The following is a 17,474-nucleotide window of genomic DNA, read 5'->3' as shown; positions in this document are numbered from 1 at the left end:
TGAAACGTCGGGAGAAAACAAAACCGCGATAGAATCCGAAAAATTAGTTTAATTTCAATGTCTAACATTCGCGTAAATATAAGAAATCATTATAATTTAGGTAGCCAACATTGTAGCCATAACTACTGGACATAATAATTAACATCTCATGTCAGGATGAGCGCAGTGGAATACCAAATACTTTATATATCAAGGTGTTGGTGTTTCTACTGTTTATAGTCGTATCGCTTACCATGAGGCGAACGGCAAGCTCGTCTCGTCATTTAAAGAAATAAAGAACTTCAGAGGTTGTCTAATCGTTTGCCTTTACCCTATTTTGATTGCAATATTTTCTGTGAAAAATTGCTCGATATATTTTAATGTATTGACATCAAAATGTATTATTTCTAATGTATTATTTCATGTACTTACTTGTATATAATTAGTATTTAATTTTTATAATATTCAACGTTGAATATGAGAGTTTTAAAATGTTTTTTTTTATGTTAAAATTGGATGGGATCTGGTGTGGGTCGTATTCACGTATAAAATAGGGGATCTTGGCCCCCATCTAGTCTTAAAGTGGTCGCATACTTTTTGTATCGCATTTATTCTTTTTTTTTTTAGTTTTTGAGTCTTTTGCTTTTAAAGTATTTTTGTTTTATGTATTTTTTTGTTTTTTTTCCAGTATTAAGCTTTGTATTTAACGCTTTTTTGTGTTTTTTTACTATTTTTTATTTCTCAGTATTGTATTTTCTGTGCTTTATATTTTACCTTTTAGAATATTGTATTATTTTTCGTATTTAATTTATTCTTTTATGGTCTAAACATGATCCCATCCAAAATCAATGTTAATGTATTCACAATTTTACAGTCCGTTTATTGTTTTTAAACACGTATGTAACAGAAAAATCGCGTTATATTACGGTGCAATGAATATATTCATAAAAAAATATATATAATTTGAAAAACTTGAAAAAAATACATACAAGATTCACAAATTGTTGTTTAGCCAACTGCATTAGATATCTTTTACGTAAAGCCTAATTATATCTAGCCTATTATCGGCTTTATAGGGAATACCAGGCAGTGGCTCATAGCACCAGATCTTAGAGGTCTTCAGGGGTCAAATTATATTTGACGCCTCAGAGCCTAAAACAAGCCCTATCTGCCTATATTTTCGCTTACTAAAAAGAGGTCAAATTATATTTGACGCCAGGGCCTGTCTGTTTTTCGACTTACGATTTAAGCGACATCTTATAGCAACATTTTTCTGTTACATACTCATAATGTCATATACTCAACAATAATAGCGCACAATTTATATAATGTTAAAAATAGTTATAGATGTTTTTAATAGTTACTTTTAACGGACCATTATCTAAATGCCTAGTTGAAGTTATTTTTCCAAAACATTTTCAAATATGTGCAAGGTTTAAACAAAGGAGTCCAGGTGCAAAGATAACTTCGATCATTGGGTATCGGGGTTGGCGAACTATTGCCACGCGTGCCAGTGGCTGCACGAGACAAAATAATATCCAACTAAAAACTTTTGGGACATAAAAAGGTCGGATAGATAAGGCACATTATTAATTGTGTTTTAAATGGCATGCAATAAAGGTTCGTCATCCCTGAGGTATATTGTTTTAGGAATTGCGATTCATACATTGAATAAAAGATTGTAATAGCTTCTGATACCGAGAAAAATCACAATAATCAAGGTAGTTTTGTTAAAGTGCGGAGGCACGAGTTGTGAGCACGCTCGCGATTAGTCAGTCGCCCAACGCACCGATGTTTTAATTGGTCGCTCAGTCGATGCTCGTCTACTATTGGCTTATTATACGCTACAATTTCGTCTCGTACATATGCTCGCTCGCCTCAACCACAGTTCGTGCTCATGGCTTGTGCCGCTTACTCCAATGTGATATAATTGTCGCTGTCGTCTCGAACTCCACTGAAGAATACACATAAATTGGGCTTTAATGTAATTGAATATGCAATTTCTAATAGGGCACATCTCATAAATATATCTAGATCTATATCGAGAAATGTATATCGGTCTCTTAATAAAATAATGACCTATTTCAAAATTGTTAATTTGTGGGAATCGTCAAAGAAACGAATTTCTGTTTGCGACCTTTTTTTTAAGTTGCTATAAAACTTAACTTATCAAAGATAGGTCAAAAATGAAACCTGTAGCATGAAAAAAGGGGAAAAAGTAAAGGTTGCCAACAGAAATTAGTTTTTAGACGATTCCCACAAATTAACAATTTTAGAATAGGTCATTATTTTATCTTAATAAAAGATATAATAACAAATAACAACAAAACTTCTGTAATTTTTTATTGCTAATTGAACAACAATTTTTTTTTACACTATAGCAAATTTCTATTTCCTGAACTTCATACATTTTCAGACATGTGCCCTTTTAGAAATTGCATATTTAATCAAGATTTGTGAGTTTTGTCAAAACGAACACCAAATTTAGCAGACCACAGCGACAATGATTATATTTCGACGGTTATTTTGCTATCGTAATTTTAGAACTTAACGATCGTTAACGGATATAACTACCGCCTTTTCAATGAATGTTTTGGTTGGTTTTCGCAATCCTTGTTTTGAAATCTTCGACATCGATCGTAAAAGAATTTATATTAGACGATTCTCTAACAGCAATAGAGCTAATACTATTTAGGAAAAATGGAAAGTGCTATAAAATTTAATGCCATTGGAGCCAAAAATTAATGGAATTATGAAAGTGTGTTGGTAGGTTATATTTTGTATTTAAGTGCTTGTATTACGATGTGACATTGTATGACGTGTTGTGACGTGATTGGACGTAGTGTAACATGGTGTGACGTGATTTGAAATTATTTTATATAGTCCACAATATCACCATATTTATTAACTTATTATTTTTCACAGACAATGCTATAAATGAATCGAAGCTACTTCTAAAAGTATTATATTCATTCCTGTGAGTATAGTTTCTACCAACACACTTAAAGCAACGGATTAAATAGCTAAAGTTGTTAAAGGGCTAAAACCTGTGATGTAATAAATCGGTTGCACTGAGCAGACGCGATGCGAGGTTTCTTGTAAAAAAATACAGATCCAAATTTTTTGTTCCAAGAAATGTTTTTAGGTTAGGCAGGCACTTATTTTTCGGTATTAAAGCCTAATATTATGACATTAAAGTTGAAATTTAAATATGAAGCATTTGTTTTGATACGGCGTACCTGTGACTGCTGATTATTTGTTTTCTGTATATTGTATTTCTTTAGTAAAAACTTTATACAAATGAAGTACAACACCTACTCACTAAAATCTCGGATAAGGTGATATTTTGAACACTCAGAACTAATTTAACTCAGAATTAAATACCTTTAGGCTTTACCATAATCTTTAAACCAAATTCAAATATATTTTGTTTACGATCATCAGTCACAAGTTATTCCGAATGTCCTTTTGTTGAACTAAGGCCTCAGAATTTCAAACAGACTTTAATTACTTACAAAAGTACTTTTTTTATTCTGAAGGTTCAAGGCCAAAAAGTATTTTATTTAGATTTTTTAGTTTTGAACGTCCATGTATCAAACTGCGTGCCGTCGCGTATGCTCAGTGTGGTCGAAACCTGTCGACGTATATGGAATTTAATAAAATTTAACAGTCATTGATTTCGTGTTTCATTTATATTGTTAAGTATTTTTCAGACATCAAAATAAATAACACCGCCGTTTCCCAATACACGCCCGCACGAGGGACATTTGTCGCGGCCCTAGGCACTCAGGGTAGTGTGTATACCTCATGGTAGGCAAATCACATTGAGGCCTATAGGGGCTCACGGACATTTCCTGACCTCTTCTTATCCCATCCTCAGAGATTTCCTTATCCTTCCACGACAATTCCCTCCCAACTTTCTTCAAGGGCCCTGCAGTCGCTAAGCTGAGAGATTTCAGGATCTCATTCACAAGTTTCTCCAGTGTTGACTGCAGGGTGCCATACAGAAGTCCCATAATGCCCGATAATTCAGACTACCATTGATATATAGGTATGTACTACATACTAGATCTGGCGTTCCGTATATTCATTATGTTCGATTCAACTGTACTGCAATCCATACATCTTACTAGTAGGATTTCAACATTGACAGCGTGGGGTTATGTACGAAGTGGCGCTTATGTTATAAGAACTTGAGTCTTAGTGTAAACCTGGATGTAAATAAAAAAATATTAGTCCAATTAGTTAACTTATTTGTTGTTCAAGTGAATAAATAGGTTATAAGTGACGTTTTGGTCGCCATTTTAGTTCAGATTTTGAACAAATAGTTTATATGGACGTTCGTGTCTAGAATATACGTCAATGCAGGCTACAATGTTCAAACTGTAAGATAACATCTAGTCCATTGAAATGTTACATTTTTTAGGCCTTACCTTGCGTTTTTTAGAGGACGCAATTTTATTTTTTTGAAGTGTAGGGGGGGTCAGTCTAAAGCTAAAACCAAGTTTGTGGGGTCGCCACCCTTGTCCCACGGCCACCATCTTGAAAATAGGGGTTGAAATGGTTTTACGATGTATCTCTTAAACTATTTATCTCACAAAAAATGTAAAACATTTTTGTTGCAAATTAAATTCTCTACAACTTTGGTCTAGTAACTTTTGTTGTAGAACTATAAATAAAAAGTTATAAGCGAAAATGTTAAGAAATTCAATGTTAAGCAATGTCCGTTGCAACGTCATCAGAACGTGTGTTTATAAGGTTCATAATACTTTTTTGTACTCTCATTAATACCCAACTCCCCCAGGGACCATTAGGGAACAAAAGAACATCTGCCAGCTATTATTCGTTGTGCTACATATTTCTGTACGTGCGGATGTATTTTATTCTGTTTTTAATTGTGAAGACGATTTCGAATGATTTTAGACACGATTTTAACTTTAGTGAAAACTACTTTTTTTTATTAGCATTTTGACTTTTAAAAGTCAAAATGCTAATAAAAAACTTACTTACGACAACTTCAACATAATATTATCAGCTATTCTTACAATGGAGAGGTTAGAAATAATAATAATAATAGCAGGCCGATGTTCTTTTGTTCCCTAATGGTCCCTTGGGTATTTAGGTATTAATGAGAGTACAAAAAAAAGTATTATGAACCTTATAAACACACGTTCTGATGACGTTGCAATGGATATTGCTTAACATTGAATTTCTTAACATTTTCGCTTATAACTTTTTATTTATAGTTCTACTCCAAAGTTACTAGACCAAAGTTGTAGAGAATTTAATTTGCAACAAAAATGTTTTTATTTTTGTGAGATAAATAGTTTAAGAGATAAATCGTAAAACCATTTCAACCCCTATTTTCAAGATGGCGGCCGTGGGACAAGGGTGGCGACCCCACAAACTTGGCTTTAGACTGTCCCCCCCTACACTTCAAAAAAATAAAATTGCGTCCTCTAAAAAACACAACCCCAAATGTAACTTTTCAATGGACTACTCCCTCACCTGATAGTAAGCGAGAAGCGACAGTAGCGAAAGGTCCATATAACCCTATTCCTATCGGCTTCCCTTTATGGAGAATCTAATTATCAGAACGATTAGTAGACAGCATTCATGCATTAGTACCTATATGTTGTGTCGGAATAACTTTTGCAACTGGTAAGCTGCGGGGGAGATCATGTCGACTAGGTTTGCCAGATTATTTTTCAGCTTGTAAGGGACAAATGCTGCGCAAAAATACGAGATTTTAGTTTTTTACCCAGGACAAATATTTTTTTTTCCATATATCGAGCCACTTTTAACATATTTGTAACAATCAATACAATTATAATCGTAATTAAAATCAGGTATCAACTCGCTTTTAGTTAAATTGATTAAAAACAGAGTCGTATGGATATGTATGCGACAATGCGAACGTCGCGTGCGCGAGTACTTGTCAATCGTAGATAGATTGATTTACGGGACTATCTATCCCGGGAGTCTATCCGGGAGTCTATTCCTAAAATACGGGACGTTTGGCAACACTAGTGTCGACGAGTCAAAAGAAATAAAACACAAATATGTAAAAAATAAAAAATCTATATTAACTTTAAAGCAGAGCTTATATTAATTATTCTAACTACATGTTGTACAATTGCTTTTAGAATTTAATTATAGGCACTCCATATTAAATGCAAAAAACGAAAACTTACACAAATGTATGGATCTTTTTTATTGTCCTGAAAATGGCAAAACTTATATATTATAGCCTGACCAGAAAAATAAAAAACCTGGGACCCCACTTTTTTTTCGTTTTAAACATTGTGGGTACTTACAAAAAAATTAGTTCTATATTTGACTATAACATGTTGAGGTTTTTTATTTTCTTGGTCAAGCTATAATTTTAATTCATCTGATTAGTAGGAATGAACATAAATATTCAGATAAAATTGGAACTTTTTCAGTATAAAAATATTCCAATTTGAATAAAATGTACATAATATAATTATTGTACTATAAAAAAAAATTAAGTATATATATGTCTAAATTTTAATAATATACTTTTATATTTCGAGGTCCTGACTTAAAGAACAATATTTTGTTCAAAGGTCCCTTCGGCTTACTTTTTCATGGTAATTCGAATTTAAAGCCGAAAAAACAGAAAAAAAATCGTTATATGAAAACAATCTGCAAACATAATTTTCTTTTTCAACTGGCTCAATTTACTGAAATCATCTGACATTTCGGGCTAATCATGCAACACCGAAAACCCGATTACAAACTAAAAACAACGTTGACATTTAAAAACATCTCAACAAAGCCGAAAATTCGGCCGATTCATGCCAAGCCGAAAATTCGGCCGATTCACGCCAATCCGAAAATTCGGCCAAATCATGCTGAGCCAAATTAGACGAAAATTTTATTCATTAGAAATCTTCCTATGCCCTCGTTTGTCGCTTAAACTCTCTTCCCATTTTTTACCTACAGTACAGTACAATTGCATGGCAGCTCTTGCGTCTTCCACTGAACTGTGTTCTCCATGCTGGATATCAATACCTAGAATTTCTTTTGCCAACCTTTTTAGGGACGGAGTGCTGCCTTTGGTGATCTGAAATTAGATAAAGATTTTTTTACAACACGCTAGTGTGGATAAACCAATGAATATTTTTTTTATAAAGAATATACAATGTTTTAGTCTAGTTAATAAATGGGTTCATTAGACAATGAATAGATGGCGTTATTAATTATTTTGATATTTAACATTTAGTAACTTGGGGGTCTGAAAATTAGGGTAAAACAGGTTGTGGTTGCTAAGCAGATTAAGTTAACATACAACAATTTTAGGTGATGCATTTGAATTAAAAATTATATTTTTTTAATAAATATTTTTACTTTTATAAAAAAAATTATATATTACCTTTTTATTAGAATAGGCATTATATATTGAAAACAACTCTTTTTATGTGTTCATTATACTATTAATGTTTGGGAAGTGGCTTTTTAACAGACTTAAAAATTAGTAAAACTGGGAACCTTCATAAGAATAGTGCGGGAGCCATCCCTGGATCTAAGGGGGGGCAAGCCAGGGCCCGTGCACCAGGCGGCAAATTCACACTTGACAGACGCATACGCGACTCATCATTAACGCAATTTTGACTACTGAGACGTTCAGTAAATTAAACACATAAATTATTTCCCGTAGGGCGTGAAGTGATGTAGTGACAAAGGTAAAAATATAGGTGGTCAGGGGCGGCATTATCCAGATTGTGCCCTGCCTCCAAATTGCCCAAAAATTCAAGATCTGGGAGTGGTGGGAGCCTAACACCTATTAATAGTAGACAAAGTCTATACCAGAGATGGCGAACCTTTAATGCTTAACATGCCATTATTTATAAAAGAAAAACATGACTTGTAAAATGCCCTCCACTAGTTTTATCTATACGAATGCTGCCTTTTAGTGACTTTTTTATGACCCAAGTAAGTTTTAGATTTTCTTTTTTATTGGGTCTCAGCAAAATGTCTTCAGTATTTTAATATTTTTTTTTATTATTAAATCATTTACAGTACAAATTACAAATGGTTTTCGTTCCACCGGTACCAGTAAACCTAAAAGAGATTGTCTTGGCACCTAATCTTATGTTGCACCTGATGTTAAGGGAAGTGAAGCCCAAAGAAAGATAGAATGTTTTTCATATTACTCGCATGCTTGAATTAATATGTCACATATCACTGGTTCACAATTCCTGGCTTATACCTAGCCATTGGACAGTATACATGCAATATTCAACTTATATTACGAATTATTATATTACTATAAACATGAGTCATATATACCTTTTTAAAAGGTTTATATCTGGCAGTGTCTCTAATATTCCTCTTTGGGTGTGACAAAAACAACACACTTAAGTCATTTTTCAAAGAGTGTCCAACTAAAATCTTTCCTTTCAATAAGTCAGAGACTTCTTTTTGAACAACGGTAAATTCTTCACCATTCAATAAATCTTCCTTCCTTACTCCACTCACATCAGTTCTGTAGTCTTTGACCTCTTCCCGCGCTTTCACAAACTTATCATAGATACAGTCCCCAAATTTATTGACTATGGACACTCTAGCCAGCATATGGTCACTTCCATTATACCCTATTCCAACCATTTCACAATCCATAGCCAAAAATTTGGTTATTTTATTTTGCTTCCTAGGCTCATTGATTTTTTTTAATTCACCGTTCGGCTGAGGTTCTAAATTTAAACTTTTCATGTCACCATTGATGTACTCTGACGACGAAATCTCTTGGTTTTGCGGCTTTTTCTTCCTTGCACGCCGGAAAGTGCCCGTGAAGTGATTTTTTTGGGGCGGCTTTTCTTCTTTCTTATCCATAATTATGTTGGCTGATAGAAATTTCTGCCAATTCGCGTCTATAACGCCTCGATTGACAACAACTTGGTTATGTGACTCTGCCGAATTCCGTTTACGTTTCTTCGTTCCCTCTGTCATATTTGTATACAGGACAGAATACAATATCAACTTTACAATATCTACCACAGTGCTGAGTAATATGTATAAACAGTGCAAGATATGATCGATTACGAACAACAATAAATAAATACCATTGCGTACGAAATCATTTGACATTTTTGAGACCACATTGCTGATCGGGGATGTTTCTAGAGTGAAGATAGTGTTGCCAATGCCAATATTAAAAAATCCTTGTAAATCTATTCCGAATTGCGGTTTCAAAAATGCAAGGGGAAAATAATTTTGTCTTAAAATAAGCTTTTTCAGTTTTAATCACAGTTAAATACCGTTTAGCATTTGAGTTGCATTGTGTTTATGTCTAAAAACTCAACTGTGGTCAAGACAATTTTCACTTCCCGTCTAAATCATATCTTAGTTGCACTAATATTTAAAAATGCAAATGATTGTGAAAATGTTTGGATGTTAGAGACAAATACAGAACCGCTGAATAAATTTGAATGACATTCGGCATACGGATAGACAATGTCATGCATTCACCTCTCGGTAATTGGGAAACATTTGAATTTTTAAGTAAGGTGTGTTGGAGTTGTGTAGATCACGCTATGAATTGTTATAATGATTTAGGGATTATTGTAGTAGAAAGGTTTTTCACGAAAGTAAAGTCACAAGAAACACTTATTTAAAAAAAAGAAGTGGATATTTATTTTTAATGATGAGTGTATAGGAGTTCAGATATAGTAAAAGTAAAGTAAAAAATCATTGTTATAAAATTATGAGAACGTAGTAAATTAATAAATCTAAAACCACGTAATCTCCAATCTAATTGAGAATCCCTGCACTTTGGCGAATTTTCAAATTGATAACCCTATTGTCCACCTTAGTTTTGTTCGGAAACCCCCTAAAATTTTTCTCTGTAAAAAAAACTTACAAAAATGTATGTGGTTTTTCGCATGTATAAAGCATATAGAATTTTACACATCTATGCCACAGCCATGAATTGTAATGCAACGTATGAAGTAATAAACATGTAAAGTATGAAGAAATAAACAGTATAATAAATAAATAAAAAAGTTTTCGGTTGTACATTCTGTTTAATAAAGTGATTTTTTACGCAATATTTTTGGTTTTTCCTTCTGGTGCGTACACGAATAAATAAGCCCATTTCCCGTCACTTAAGCAAGCCATTTACAACTGTAAAAAGCATGAATTTTCCAAATTCAATTCACACGCTTGTAGTGATCGTCTCTGCGCCTTGCAAACGCGAGTCGCACCGTTTGGAACTCAAGTGGCATATCTGTAGGAATCATTGGTATGCGCGACAACAATACATCTTCTCCCTTAAATTTTGCGATTTAAATTGATTTATTTATTTATTATTATGTTCATTCCATTAATCTAAAGGATTTTTTGCATTTTTCGAAATATATTCTTTATTCAAAAATATGCATATAAAAATATAAAAAAATAATGACTCTCCGATGGCGAAGCTCAAGACACAAGCCACCGGCGGTTAAAGATTCAAAGTGAGGAATCTCCTCACAATGCGCGCGGTGTCCAGCAACAATTCCTTCTCCATCTGGCCTCCGACCCAACGGCCAATTGAGAGCTTCTTATATTATTATTATTATTAATCAAGTAACATTGACTCATAAGGGTTAGCAATAATAATAATAATATCAGCCCTGTATTATAATACTTGCCCACTGCTGAGCACGGGCCACCTCCACTACTGAGAGGGATTAGGCCTTAGTCCACCACGCTGGCCTAGTGCGGATTGGTAGACTTCACACACCTTCGAAATTCTTATAGAGAACTTCTCAGATAAGCAGGTTTCCTCACGATGTTTTCCTTCACCGTTAAAGCGATAAATTCACAAATAATACACACATGATTTTAGAAAAGTCAGAGGTGTGTGCCCTTGGTCTTTGAACCTGCGGACATTGGTGTTGGCAGTCCGTTCCACACCCAACTAGGCTATCGCCGCTATTTTAGTAAAAGGTTAGTAAACTATATTTATATTTATGTTAAGACAATGGTGAGACAAGAAACAATAATGTGTCCACTACTGCACTGTTCATGGTGGAAATCTTTATTTCAATTATATCTATCTATACATGCTATAAAACAAAGTCCCCAATAGGTATCTGTCTACATGTGGTCGATTTTCTCAAAATCTACTGAACGGATTTTTGTACGGTTTTCACCTAAGATGTTTTTATTACATAGATACGTTGTTCGAGCTCAATACTGGCAAGACGAAAGTAAGGTAATTCCCCGACATTCATGTAGTCAACCTCCAACCACTGTCACCGCTAGTCGGCTTACTAACTTTTGTATTTTTATAAATAAAATGCCTTCCTGTGTTTTTAGACGATGTACAAATTATAATCCAACTGTGAATGAAAAAAACGTTTCATTTCATACGTTAGTAATAAGTATACACTATTTAAATATGTTTCAACTAATAAATGCATTTTATTCGACCGTCATGGCGACGGGACGGTCGACGCTCGGGCCCATTCGGACATACTCGGGCTCACTCGGCGCGTATCAATGCGAGCCGCTTGGGCTGTGACTATAGTAAATAGTGCGCTGTTTTTATGTGCAATTTTGTTAGTGTATGACGCGTCTATTTGTAAAACGTCATTGGTTTTCACTAAAAGATAGTGCAATTCTTGCGGAAGATTTAGGTTATTAGTAGGTTCATTACGGTTTTATGTAAATTGACTGAAATATAACGATTACTGTTACAGTGTAGTACTGAGGAGGTCGCGTGGTTATAAAAAATCTCGTAGGTCGGGATTTACGCAGACACTTTGTGAAACATTTATTTCAACACGGGTGAAGCCGAGGGCACAGCTAATATTAACAACAAAACGACATGTTTTGGCTAATTTCTGTTTTAAAAATCTTTTTGCGCTATAACGTAAGTTACAAAAACTGCATTTAATTACTGTTAATGTGGTATAATTATTAACTACTTAATCTTTCTACATGGGCTTTAGGAATGTAGACTGTTAACTTCTTTAATGATTACTAATTAATTAATATGTATACCATGGAAATATTTTATACTTTTGTAATTTCTATTCTATGAAAGGAAAATAACGATGCAGTGTTTTTTAAAAACGGTACTAATTTGATATTAGAGTATTTTTAATATTTATCAGTGAAAACCTTACTGGTCTATGTATAGTTTTCTCTTATAAATAGAATTAATGCCATTAATGTTATAAATATATTTGTACTGTTTGTTTTGCAAATAAAATAAAATAAAAAGCAATAATCTCTACGAAAATTATATGCATATTATTTAACAACGTCAATTAATTACATCAACATTCCGAACGCACCTCCAACAAATCAGAAAACATTTTCATGACATTTCTAATACATCCATTGCTTGCCACTTATGTCAAAACTATATTCCATTACACAATCAACCCGCAATGTAATCTGACAGTTCGCCATTACGAATGTAAACAAAAAATGTCAGGCAAACGCCGACGTGTTTAGCAATTTTAATCGGCAGTGGTGGGGTTCGAGCGTTAACATGCATCGGGCAGTATACGCTTTCTAATCGCCGCGTTCGGTCGTGCAAACAAAATGTCTTACGAAAAACTTTACGAGCGGCTTTCCGCTCACGGCCAAGACCATCTCCTGAAGTACTGGCCGGAATTGAGTGAAAAAGAGCGGGAACAACTAACATCCGAAATAGACAATTTGGATTTGGCGGAAGTGAATCAGATTTTCGAACGCGCTGTGGAATCTTCGAAAATTATTTTGGAGAAGTTGGATGACGATTTGAAGCCCATTCCACAGACGCATTATGAGGCCGTACCTTCTCTTACTAGAGAGAAGATTGAAGAGTACGAAAACATTGGTTTCAAAGAGATTTCTGAGGGAAAGTCGGTGTTTTGCTGCTCGCTGGAGGACAAGCGACGAGGCTCGGCTTCGGGCACCCTAAAGGTATGTTCAATGTCGGCTTACCATCGAAAAAAACCTTGTTCCAAATTCAAGCTGAAAGAATTTTGAGAGTGCAGCAAATGGCCGCAGAGAAATATGGCAAAGAAGGCCGAATTACTTGGTACATCATGACCTCACAACACACTAAAGGACCTACTGCAGATTACTTCAAATCTCATTCCTACTTTGGACTCAACGAGGATGATATAGTATTCTTTGTCCAAGGAACATTACCATGCTTTGATTTTGACGGTAAAATATTTTTGGATGAAAAACACCATTTATCATCAGCCCCTGATGGCAACGGAGGGCTTTACAGGGCCTTAAAAGTCCAAGGAATCCTTGATGATATCGCCAAGAGAGGAGTGGAACACTTACACGCACATTCTGTAGACAATATCTTAATAAAAGTTGCGGATCCAGTGTTCATTGGCTATTGTAAAACTAAAACGCAGACTGCGCTGCAAAAGTAGTACAAAAATCTTCTCCTAGCGAGCCTGTGGGGGTCGTCTGCAGAGTGAACGGACACTACAAGGTTGTGGAGTACTCCGAACTTACTGAAGAAGCAGCTGAAAGACGGAACCCAGACGGACGGTTGACATTCTGCGCTGGAAACATCTGTAATCATTACTTCTCCTCCGAATTCCTTACAAAAATCTGCAATTTCGAATCTAAACTCAAACTCCACATTGCTAAGAAGAAAATACCATACGTAGATGAGAACGGAGTCCGTCAGAAACCATCAGAACCGAATGGTATTAAGATGGAAAAGTTCATTTTCGACGTTTTCGAGTTCGCTGAGAACTTCATTTGTCTAGAAGTAGCAAGGGATGTAGAGTTCTCCGCTTTGAAGAATGCTGACTCAGCGAAGAAGGATTGCCCGTCCACCGCCAGGGAAGATCTTCTACGGCTTCATAGGAAATATATAAGAGAGGCTGGTGGCATAATTGCTGATAATATTGATGTTGAGATCTCTCCATTGTTATCTTATGGTGGAGAGAACATTGAGGAGTTGGTGAAGGATGAGGTCTTCACCATATCCCCCTTCCATTTAAAGAGCATGCATGAAGCTGCCACCAATGGGCTTAATGGTAACCATTAGCGTTTTTATAAATTACTATCGGTCAAAATTCAAGTTAGTATATGAAATACATGAAATTATGAATGAATTGATTGTATTGAAATTTCAGAATTGTGGAAGCAATAACATTTTGTTTTTTAAGAATTATTGGAAGCAATAGCTTTTTATTTACGAATCAATTTAAAAAATATATAGATTAAACCTTGAAATACTAGAGTATTTTAAACAAGGGAAGATAAATATTGATTTGAAAAATGAAAATTTTTGTGTCAAAAGACTAAAAAAATTTCATTTTGGTTTTCATTATTTAAATTCTATTTTTTCTTTGTTTTTTTTTTATAACTGGAAGTAAAAGCGAAATTTATCATTCAAAATGTTTTTCGTACATTTCTTTAAAGATAAAAAAGCAATAAAAGCCACAAGCTGTAGCTAGTCATTGAAACTAATATATTCTTCAAATTTCTATTGTACAAAAATACTTAAAACAAAAAATTATTCAGAGCTGGATTAAGGTTGGCTCAAGGTGACTCACACCCCATTCTGTGTTTAAAATCACAACTAGATTATATGTTGATTTGATGTACATTTTTTTTTTTTGCTTACTCTAAGTACTATAAAATAGTGGGAAAAATTATTTGAAAGTAATAAACAAGTAAACAGACAAGTGTACATAAGGTTTGTTTCTTTTGCAGTAGCGCTGTTAATTTGTTCTATAATTTCAATTCATTTTTTTCTATTTTTCTATCTGATACTAATATTGTCATTATTTATGTTTCACACAAAATTGGGAAATGTCCAATGTAAATTCTTAGCTATAAGCTATAATACTTTTTGTGAATATTTCGGCCTCTGTATTGTTAAGGGCGTTTGCGAAATTAAATATTAAATTGTATATATGAATATATGTATATAGTTCGTTTTAAAAGAGTTTCGTACGTGAAAAGCTGAAGAAATTTTACGTAAAAAATATAAAAGATTTTAGTTAAATTGATTTAATAAGTCCACATAATTGATTGGATTTTTCCCCCAATAAAGTTTCTTAATCCACCCCTGTTAAATCTAGCGAAAATAATACCTAATTATCAGTAAAAATCCATATTTGTTTGCATCAAAACCTTACAAGGACACATTTAAATGAAATATCTCTTACCTTGAAACAAACCTACTACAAAGGTTTTAGCAGTCAGCTTTTAATATACGAAACATCACAATATTAGATTTAATTATTCCATTTGTTAAGCGATCTCAGAGTTGAGCATTTTTTTCATTAATTCATAAGTTAAAGCATCGCCTACTAAATTTACAATTCGTTTGAAATCTTATTAGTGTATTAGCTGTGGAAATCAGTGTCGCGAAGTTTTCCCGCGTAAATCGCGACCAACTAGATTTTTTACAACCACGACCCATCAACAGTAATCGTTATATTTCAGTCAATTTACATAAAACCGTAATGTTACCTAAACCTTCATCAAGAATTGCACTATCTTTTAGTAAAAACCGTACAAAAATCCGTTTTGTATATTTTGAAAAAATCGATCATATACAGACAGCTTTTGGGGACTTTGTTTTATATTATGTATAGATTTTTTTGTAATAATATTTTTAGTCCATTATGTCTTACTTCAAAGCATCTAGTAAATTCCTTGGATTTTTTTTCGTGATTCAATGTTATTTGGTCTTTTATGGTAATTGAAAAATTCAGCATGTATTATAGTAATATTGTGTAATAAATTTTCAATTGCATTTTTACGTAGGCGAGGCTTGTTATTAATAATATCAGCTTTCTTGCAGCTCTTATGTTATCATACAGCCTCTTGGGCTAAGTGATAGGCTACTTTTTTAATTTTTTCTTTTTTTTTTATTAACCTGGTAAAAGACATTACGACCATTTGAATTATAAATGCCTATATAATGCAAAATTGTAAATACAATTCTAATTTTAAATAAAATATAAAGTAGTTTAGTTGTAAAGAGGTGTGATTGATTAAAAAATCCCATGGTATAAAATACGGGAAAATAGCCCGCGCATTCAAAATGACTTGCTATCTTTTTTCATATATTGCCCGTTTACTTATTCCATAAAAAAGCAAAAAGGTTATAAGTTGCTAAATACATTTTATTTATATAATACCCAAAATGCTGAAACGAAATTTTTTATTTGATTGCGCGGGTTTTATTGTGAAATAATTCAAAAATTGTGTAAATATGCAATAATATAATTAGGAAAAATGAAATTATGTGACAATACGAATATTGTAAAATTATATTAGAAATGTCATTGGTGTAAAAATGCCTCTGTATTTATTGGCGAAGATTTGGCGGGAAATGCATCACAGACTGCGTAATGTACGATTTCATAGATTGTATCATAGTGCAGTATTTTGTTTTTTTATTTACGCTTGATGCAATGGCACTGGAAAATACTTATACATTTCTCGTTTAATATTTTAAATCATTCAGTGGCCAATGCATCACGTTATTAATTTAGATTTTCATTCTTATCTCAAGAATAATGATTGGCAAAAAATAACGTATCATATTAGTAAGATAATACGTTTTTTCAATGTTTATAAAATAATTTCCCGCGTACCTGGCTGATTCATTCATTCATAACGAACGAATGATTGTGTGGTTGCATCATTATTTAAATTAAGAACATATTTTTTTGTTTTCATTATTCTTGAGAGGTTTATTATTATAATGATTTAATCGTCTCTAATGACAACTTTTGGGTATTTAACTTTGTACCGAGAGACCTAGAGAATAGAGACCATTTTTTTGCTTTAAAATTGCTTTGCGTATTATTTCGTACTTAAAGAATTTATGTATAAATGTTCCTTATAATAAATGATTATTTTTAAAGTTATTTTGTCTTTTAATATGGTTTTAACTTAATACTAAAATCTTGCTGCGTACAAGCCTCTACTACTGGGATGGTTTTCTTTGTATTGAAAGCCAACACAGTGGGAAACCTCCAAATGGGATACTGGAATCTCACAATAGCGACTGTAAGGCCCTGGAGGATAGTTCGAAGGGGATAGTTGGGAAGGAAGTGTGGGGAAAGAATAAAGAAACCTCTTAGGATGGGAAGGGAAAAGGTCAGGATATGTTCGCAAGCCTTAGGGGCCGTTCAAGTATTATGTTAAGCAATTTTCGAAGGTTTTTGAACCCCCCCCGCCCATGTAAGGCGCCGTAACGTATTCCAATACTCCCCCCGCCCCCCCCTCCAAAAAGTTATGTAACTCTAAATCTATTTTTTTTTCTAATATTCACAATTATTTTACGCAAAATACCTGAAAGTCGCTAAAATATCTTTGTTATTGTTTATAATAGAAAAAAAAAATGTTACACAACGCTTTGTACGAACCCCTCCCGCGCCTGTTACGCATCGTAACTTTTTACAAGAACCCCCCCCCTCCCCCCAAATTGCGTTACGTAATACTTGAATGGTCCCTTATAAGCTTCAATGTGAATTGGCAACCGTGAGGTA

General features: G+C 33.7%; 3 protein-coding genes across 4 annotated transcripts in view; 2 read left to right on the top strand and 1 right to left on the bottom strand.

Annotated features, from left to right (window-relative positions):
* The window catches only part of LOC115450705 (alpha-1,6-mannosyl-glycoprotein 2-beta-N-acetylglucosaminyltransferase), a gene marked incomplete at its 5' end in the record, with an annotated part of 38,175 nt that extends 34,519 nt beyond the window's left edge, over window positions 1-3,656 (top strand). For both annotated transcript variants that reach the window (XM_037447151.1, XM_037447150.1), the window contains 1 exon segment: window positions 101-3,656.
* A 2,386-nt stretch (window positions 3,657-6,042) lies between these two features.
* Window positions 6,043-9,151, bottom strand: LOC115450707 (RNA exonuclease 4). The gene is made up of 2 exons (XM_030178786.2): window positions 8,296-9,151; window positions 6,043-7,069 (listed from the first exon to the last, which is right to left on the bottom strand). Exons 1-2 carry the CDS (start codon window positions 9,091-9,093, stop codon window positions 6,881-6,883), a joined length of 987 nt encoding a protein of 328 aa, XP_030034646.2. The 5' UTR covers window positions 9,094-9,151; the 3' UTR covers window positions 6,043-6,880.
* A 3,262-nt stretch (window positions 9,152-12,413) lies between these two features.
* On the top strand, window positions 12,414-14,172 carry LOC115450708 (UDP-N-acetylhexosamine pyrophosphorylase-like protein 1). The gene is given in 3 exon segments (XM_030178787.2): window positions 12,414-12,841; window positions 12,844-13,350; window positions 13,353-14,172. Coding segments are annotated over 3 exon segments (1,458 nt in total). The 5' UTR covers window positions 12,414-12,543; the 3' UTR covers window positions 14,006-14,172.
* The last annotated feature ends 3,302 nt before the right edge of the window (window positions 14,173-17,474 follow it).

Source organism: Manduca sexta, unplaced genomic scaffold (assembly GCF_014839805.1).
Source record: "Manduca sexta isolate Smith_Timp_Sample1 unplaced genomic scaffold, JHU_Msex_v1.0 HiC_scaffold_63, whole genome shotgun sequence".
NCBI classification, from domain to species: domain Eukaryota; kingdom Metazoa; phylum Arthropoda; class Insecta; order Lepidoptera; family Sphingidae; genus Manduca; species Manduca sexta.
Note: the sequence above shows the minus strand (reverse complement) of the source record. Positions and strands in the feature narration are given on the sequence as shown.

Excerpts from the sequence above, each read along its gene's own strand:
- LOC115450707 (XM_030178786.2), bottom strand. The coding sequence starts at position 9,093 with ATGTCAAATGATTTCGTACGCAATGGTATTTATTTATTGTTGTTCGTA. Across the intron at positions 7,070-8,295 it reads GATATAAACCTTTTAAAAAG|ATCACCAAAGGCAGCACTCC; the intron begins GTATATATGACT and ends ATCTAATTTCAG.